The sequence below is a fragment of the Neomonachus schauinslandi genome, chromosome 10 (assembly GCF_002201575.2).
Source record: "Neomonachus schauinslandi chromosome 10, ASM220157v2, whole genome shotgun sequence".
NCBI lineage: Eukaryota > Metazoa > Chordata > Mammalia > Carnivora > Phocidae > Neomonachus > Neomonachus schauinslandi.
In genome coordinates, this window is record NC_058412.1 from 31,337,426 (window position 1) to 31,345,507 (window position 8,082).

Consider the following 8,082-nt stretch of genomic DNA (forward strand, 5'->3'; position numbering starts at 1 on the left):
GGGAACACAAGCAGGGGGAGTGGGAGAGGGAGAAGCAGGCTTCCCGCCGAGCAGGGAGCCCGATGCAGGGCTCGATCCCAGGATTCCGGGATCATGACCCGAGTGGAAGGCAGACGCTTAACGACTGAGCCACCCAGGCGCCCCTAAAGATTTTAAGTAATCTCTACACCCAACACGGGGCTCGAACTTACAACCCCCAGATCAAGAGTCACATGCTCTACCAACTAAGCCAGCCAGGTACCCCTAGGATTTCCCATTGTCAAGATGCTGATAGAGATAGGGAAAATGGAGTAAGTTAGAATATTCCAGGTTAAAGGAAGAGCATCAGCTAAGTTCCACAGGCAGGAAGGCTTATGGTACATAGAAGGAAGAGAAAGATGGTTAGTTCAGTTAAACAGGTATGTGTATTGTATGTATTGTATGTTTTATTTTCAGGGCCTTGAACAATACATGAAGTTTACATTTCTAACTTTATGAAAATGTACATTAATTTATAAATTAACTTACAGGATGGCTGAACAATCTGTCCTCTAAACCAATACAAATTCTATTTAACTCATAATAAAGCTGAACTATGAATTAATTTATCATGTAAACTGGTTTTTAAATTTTTATTTTAAAAGTAAAATATGTGCATTTGCTGGGATATTGGGATAAATTCAAAATAAATTTCAATTACACTGAACATTCTACTTTCTAACTTCATTTTTTTCACATACCATTTCATGAACATGTCCCCAGGGCATGAATTATTCTACAGCTTCCTTTTTAATGGGTTGGATACATAGTGTTCCATTGTATGCATATAGCAAAGTGCACTGAGTCAAATCTTTTTTTTTTTTTTAAAGATTTTATTTATTTATTCATGAGAGACAGAGAGAGAGAGAGGCAGAGAGAGAAGCAGGCTCCCAAGGAGCAGGGAGCCCGATGCGGGACTCGATCCCAGGACCCTGAGATCATGACCTGAGCTGAAGGCAGACGCTTAACCATCTGAGCCACCCAGGCGCCCGAGTCAAATCTTTACTATTGGAAAATTAGGTCAGTCCCAATTTTTTGTTGTTGTTGTAAATAATGATGTGTTGAACATTGTTATGTATAACTTTTTGCACCTATTATAAATTTCTCTAAATGGAATGTCTTGGTCAAAGGATTAAAACCACTTAAAGAATTTTCATACATACTGCTAAATTTCCATTCTAATTATATACTCTCTCCAGCTGTGAATGAGGGTGCCTGATTCCCAACTTTAACAATGCTAGGAATTTTGGTTTTTCAAAATTCTTTGCCCAATTTGGGCAAAATTCTTTGCCCAAAAGGCAAGAAATGGTATCTTATCTTAAATTTTTGAATTTTTCTGATTAATAGGGAGGATAAACATATTCTCCGAGGTGTATTTGTCATTTCCCTCCTCTTTTTTATGATTTGCTTTTTCATGTAGGAATTGCATGTAAGTTCCATAAAGTTAGGCAACTTTTTTGTATGTTCTGTTTACTGCTATATCCTTAGCACCCAGCTGGAACAACAGTAGGATTCTACTCAAGTTTTTTTGAAGGAATATATATATATATTTAATATTTTATTTATTTATTTGAGAGAGAGAGAGAATGAGAGAGAGAGAGCATGAGAGGGGGGAGGGTTAGAGGGAGAAGCAGACTCCTTGCTGAGCAGGGAGCCCGATATGAGACTCGATCCCGGGACTCCAGGATCATGACCTGAGCCGAAGGCAGTCGCTTAACCAACTGAGCCACCCAGGCGCCCCTATATATATATTTTTAAAGATTTTATTTATTTATTTGACAGAGAGAGACACAGCGAGAGAGGGAACACAAGCAGAGGGAGAGGGAGAAGCAGGCTTCCCGCTGAGCAGGGAGCCCGATGTGGGGCTCGATTCCAGGACCCTGGGATCATGACCGGAGCTGAAGGCAGACACTTAACGACTGAGCCACCCAGGCGCCCCAAATGAATATATTTTCTAACTGGGTGTTAATCTTTCAAAACATTTGATTTGCAAAATCTGCAAATGAAATGATATTAATTCTTCATCTGGCAAACAAATTACCTAACTTACCACTTCTTTTTTAGTTTTGTTTATGGTACTTTTTGTCAAAGGGAATCTCTAAAACTAATTGATTTAATATTTGGCAGTTAAAAAGTCCCTTTTCTTTTAAAAAAATTTATTGATTTAGATAACTTGATTTTCAAGTTAAAAAAATCCCATTGGCATTCTGATTAGATTTTTGAGCAATAAATAAATAAATTGGAGCAGTATCTTTATAATAATATTTCCACTCAGAAATATATGTTCATTTAAAAAAAAATCATTTATGTACCTCAGTTAAGGTTTGTAAGTTGTCTTTATGTAGCGTCTGAACAATTCTTTTTATCTTTATTTCTAAACTTCTTTGTTGTTGGTATTTGAACGAGATCCTCTCCACTAGATTTTCTGGAGTGCTGACTGATACAAGAGCTGTTAATTTTTGTGTGTGGAGTTTGGAGGGCTGTAGTCATTATACTGAATTCCAATGGTTATAATGACTCTTTAGGCAATTCTCTTAGATTTTGTAGAATACTATCATCCTGATAAAGATGATTTAATCTTGCTTCCAAAGTTATATATTCTATTTGTTTACATTGGCTAGAGCTCTCAGAACAATGTTACATTGTAGTGGTGACAACTGACTTCCTTGTTTCTCATTTTAACAGTGGTTCCTCTAGCATGGAGTATAAAGTTAGCTGTTGATTTGAAGGGGGGGTAGGGGGGGGGGTGGGGGGGTGTGTGTGTGTGTGTGTGTGTGTGGCGCATGCGTGCTACAGAGGAATCTTAATCCTAGTTTGCTAAGGTGTTTTGTTTTTTTTTTAATAATCAGGAAAGGACATTGAATTTATCAACTGCCTTTCCAAATTTTATCAACCACATGTATTTTTTTTTCTCCTTTAACCTGTTAGTGAATTTTATGAATTCTAATATTGAACCATGGTTCATTCCTTGAATTCAGAGGGCATACCTTATTTTATTGCCCTCTGCTTTATTGTGCTTTGCTTTACATTTCACAGACATTGTGTTTTTTACAAACTGGAAGTTTGTGGAAACCCCATGTGGAGCAAGTCTACTCGCGCCATTTTTCCAATAGCATTTGCTCACCTGAGTTTCTGTGTTTGGTAATTCTCATATTTCAAACTTTTTCATTATTATTATATTTTATGCTGATCTGCAATCAACGATTACGACTTGCTGAAAGTTCAGGTGATAGCATTTTTAGAGCAATATGATATTTTAAAATTAAGGTATGTACAGTTGTTTTTTAGACATAATGATGTCGTACACTTAATAGACTACAATATAGTGTAAACATACCTTTTACATGCACTAGGAAATCAAAAAATTCATTTGACTCACTTTATTGCAATATTTGCTTTATTGCAGTGATCTGGAACTAAATCTGCAATATCTCCAAGGTTTGCCTGTACATAAGTTAGCCTCGAAATGCACTGCGATTTATATTTGCTGTTGATTTGTCTTCCTAAATATTTTTACTCTAGGTTAATATTTATTTCTCTCTGAGCACATCCTAACTAAGATGCGAGAAGGGTAGCCAGCAGATGCATCTTGGCAGAAAGAGGAGTGTGTTTCAGATCTGAAATTTGCCACAGTTAATCCCACATATAATGAAACTGAATGGCCATACAGAGCCTCAGTTTCCAGATTACTTACCCTTTGGGGTTTCTTTCCAGCTCGTTTAAAAGTGTGTGATCACAGTATTCAAAAACTAAATGCATTTTCCTTTTTCTCCTGAATACCTCAATGAGGTTCACAAGGTTTGGGTGTTTTAATTGCTGCAAAGGAATTGAAATCAAAGTTCGGTTATTTGTTTCTCCTGATAGTTTCTCCCCAGATCCCTCACAATTTAAACAGAAGGCCTTGTTTATTATTCTCTGTGCATCTCTTGTGGATAATTTTATTAAGGTTACTCACAAGAGAAACTACTTTAAGGTTGAAGGAAAAAAGAAGACATTTTTCTTCTTCTAAAGTACCTGTAACAGATGGTAATTAAACTGCCTGAATCTCTCCAGAGATAGCAAATAAAGTACACAACATAAAATATTGGACACTGATACCATAAATACTATATGGATTTTGTGAAAATTCTAAATACCCAAGTCATAAAGGAACCTGGATAAAAGACAGAGGAGATGGAATTATTGAGTAAAAGGTTATAAAAATTATCAATCCCCATTTAGCTTGCATATTGCCATGGATTTAATATAAATGTCAGCTAGATTATTTTTAAAAGATTTTATTTATTTATTTGACAGAGAGAGACACAGTGAGAGAGGGAACACAAGCAGGGGAAGTGAGAGAGGGAGAAGCAGGCTTCCCATGGAGCAGGGAGCCCGATGCGGCACTCGATCCCAGGACCCCGGGATCATTACCTGAGCCGAAGGCAGACACTTAACGACTAAGCCACCCAGGCGCCCCAATGTCAGCTAGATTTAAACGCAGTCTGAATTTTAGTGTTGGCTCTCAGAAATACTAGAGCCCAAATTTCAAATCTGATTAAACTTCCTATTGTAGGAGTCCCCACAGTGTGTTTTTAATTTATCATGTTTTCAGCTCTGTTCTTTGATTCTATTGTTTTCTCTTATGCTTAGATGTTTTACGTGTTAAATTCTATCTCAAGCTGGAGCATTTCACAAGGCAGCCTGTTTAATGTTGTAAACCAGAGGAAAAATTCTAATTAAGATAACCCATCATAGAGTAACTATATAATTTATCATCCTATCAGGGTAAGGAGTATAAGACAAGACTGTCCCAGGAAAACAGGCAGATACGGTTTCCCTGCCTATAACTAGGGTGACCATATAATTAAGCACGCAAACCAGGATGCTTTTGAAAGAGGGTGCTAACCAGACTGGACTCCGGGACAAAAGCTATAAACCAGGATATCTGATCACTCCCACTTACATATAACTCATCTTCCCTGTTTTCCCAGTATATTAGATACATCACTTTTCAAACCCTACGCCACTTACTCAGAAAGATACCTATATAGAGGGAACACAGGATTTTGTATATAGCAGGAGCTGCAGAAATATTTTGCAGGCCCAATAGCGATAGCATCCTCTACTTCAGTATCTGTAAGCATGGTTTGAGGGGGAAAAAAAAAATCACCCTGCAACTATGTGCTCAACAGTTTGGGAAAAAGGACTCTATTACATATTAAAAATACGTCTAAATATGTCTAAAGCACAAAATCAATTTGCCATTGCCTGAAAGAGCAGAGAGGCAGAGTGGAGGAAACAGGCCACACGGGTAAGCCAGCTTTGTGTGAAAGCCATGCAATGGAAGGGAAACAGTGGCTTTACCAGGAGAGTAAGGGATTCATAGAAGCTAACCTGGTCGAATCTGTCTTTGGGTAGATAAGCAATTTATATCCCCTTTGCAAAGGAAATTAACTTAGCTCAGAAAAACAGTGACTTGTATAAGTAACATAGGCAATAAGGAGGACAAAAATCAAATCACATTTAAGTAACAGGAAGATGTGCGGAAGGTAAGGTAAGTTTATCATGGAAGGAATCTGCTCCTGGTGCGCGGAGGGCAACATATCGAAGCTGGCAAGAAGTACATTATGAGAACCATCCCCAGACACCACGCTGAGGTGGGATCTGGCTACTTCTTACCTGAAAGTCCATTCTTAAAATGTGGGCATTGTGACCCAGGAGGTACTACCTGAGCGTTAACCTTCCTTGCAGACATGAGGAGGAGGGAGGTGGTGGATAAAAAGCATTACTTTTATTAGACAACAACTCGCAGTCCTTTCCGACACACCCTGTAAGCTTAGCTCTGTAACAAAGCCGGCTGGCTAACCAGCGCCTTCTGCCGGCTGTGAGGTAACAGTGAACCGGTTTTTACGATGGATGTAATCTTGAAAACTCCGTGCGTATTAACTTATATTTTAAACTATTAATAGTTTGAGGAAACCTGCTGTAAATAACACCTGAAAGGACAGATAATATAATTATTATATTCCTCTAAAACTGATTTCTGGGGTTTTCCTAAAAAAAGATGACCCGTGTCAAAAGTAAACGTCAAAAAAAAAAAAAAAAAAGTAAACGTCAGCTGTATGTTCTTGAGGAAATCACACTTTTATTACTCAAAGTGTGGTCTACCAAGCACCGTCTGTACCATTGGGGAGTTTACTGGAAATGCTGCATCTCAGACTGACCACCGACCTTTGAATCAGAATTTTGTGTTTTAGCAAAGTCACCTGGGGAATTCCCACATTAATTCTGCACATTAATGTTTGAGAAGTGCTGTCCTGTGCCTCAGTTTCCTCTCTGATAAGATAAGGATGCTGGATGGGAAGCATCCCTAAGTTCTTTTATGGTTCTAAAACCAGAAGAGTTCTAGGATAGGAAAACACTTACATTGAAGACTTATGAATCTTACATGTCAAATCCTTTCAGAGTAAAAACAACTTTAGGGACGTCTGGCTGGCTCAGTCTGTAGAGCATGTGATTTGATCTCTGGGTCCTGAGTTCAAGCCCCACGTTGGGCAGAGAGTTTATTTAAAAAAAAAAAAAAAGCTAACAAAATCTTTGTGGAAAATGTGTATACATAGCTGGGGCAATACTCAATATGCCTAAGAACCAGTGGAGAGCAGGAAGGACTACCCCATATCGATGCCTACAGGGGCATGGGTCCAGTCCTGTGGGCTCCTATGCCAGGAGATGTTCTTTTAGTTGCTGGTTTGTGGGGAGAAGGATTTGGGAGGGGTGTAAGGCAGAGCAAGGCCAAGGCAGGGGAGGGGGTGGGTAAACACTGGGCCAAAGGACTTAGGACAGTGGATATTTACCAACCAGAATGGAAGTACTTCAATATCAGAACTGCCAAAAGTCCAAAGTAATAATTTATTTTCCATAGTTGCTGATACCGAGAAATTAAGTCCAATGAGAAAAAAAAAATCACTTTAAAATTCATTCAAATTGTAATGTTGGCATACATATTTCATCCAATACCATGATGTTATAGATATACAGAGAAAGTGAACCTACCTTCAACATACGTATTTCTCTTAGTGCTATTTTCTTAACAACTGGTTCATCTTCAGATTCCACAAATTTTTTAATAGCTACCACTTGTCCAGAGGTTTTGTTTCTGCATTTGAATACAACCCCATAGGACCCTTCTCCAATCTTAGCTAATTTTTCATACTTTTCCATTATAGTTGAAAGGACTTAAATTACTGTATTGATTGACTTGCAGCACAATGTTACATCTGGAAAATAAGATGACTCAGCTTAATCAAGTGATCAAGGACAATGTTCTCACAGTCTCGTACATAAAACCGATTTACTCAGGATGCCAAAGATGTATTTCCACCAATTAATTTTAAATACACTTAAAAATATTTGAACATTATTTTGGTAATTCAGTTGTCTTAATGTGGTTCTTCCAGCTACTGCAAAGATTTTTATATTTCTTATAATGGATCTGCCTTTACCTCAGTTGAATTAAAGAATTTGTGGAAAGGAACATTATCTAGTCTATTTTCATTATCCTCAAGTAAATGATGAAAATATGGTGCTGTAAAATCCAGCTGAAGGAACATTTCATACTCTTGCATTCAGTGTTTCTTTTCCCTCCTCACCCCTTGGACTAGGGGAACTAGGAAGAAGTGAGAACAAGACACATACAAAGTGCTATACTTCCACCTGGTGGAGAGAAGAAAGAGTAGATGTGGACTGTGGAATAAAGCTGCCATTACAAACAGTGACATCTTTCTGGCACATCATTTATTGCTCTTAGCTTTTGTATGTATGAAGGAACAGATCCTTAAATTCTTAGCTCCCAAAGAAAATAAAAAGCACAAAAAAGAAGACAGGTCTCTCTAATTTTTCATGAATGCTTTCTTTTATCTTCATTTCCATGGAAATATTTTTCTGTCCTGCCTCACCCACTTGTGAATTTCATAGTGATTGGGATTACATATTAAATAACAAATAAGGCCAACATTATTAAATAAATCAGTCTAGGAATTAAAAATATAAAAATTCGAGTAAGTCTCAAAAATCCCACCCCAC

At 37.8% G+C, this 8,082-nt stretch overlaps 1 protein-coding gene across 2 annotated transcripts in view; it reads right to left on the reverse strand.

The window, feature by feature from the left end:
- CDKL4 (cyclin dependent kinase like 4) overlaps window positions 1-7,276 on the reverse strand; it is a 34,462-nt gene extending 27,186 nt beyond the window's left edge. The window contains exons 1-2 of one of the 2 annotated variants that reach the window (XM_021697611.2): window positions 7,054-7,276; window positions 3,713-3,834 (exon numbers count right to left, since the gene is read on the reverse strand). In XM_021697611.2, the coding sequence (XP_021553286.1) occupies window positions 3,713-3,834; window positions 7,054-7,221 (290 nt within the window). In that variant the 5' untranslated portion in view covers window positions 7,222-7,276. The remainder of the gene's footprint in view (window positions 1-3,712; window positions 3,835-7,053) is intronic. The other variant, XM_021697610.1, reaches the window with a different exon arrangement.
- Window positions 7,277-8,082: the final 806 nt, after the last annotated feature.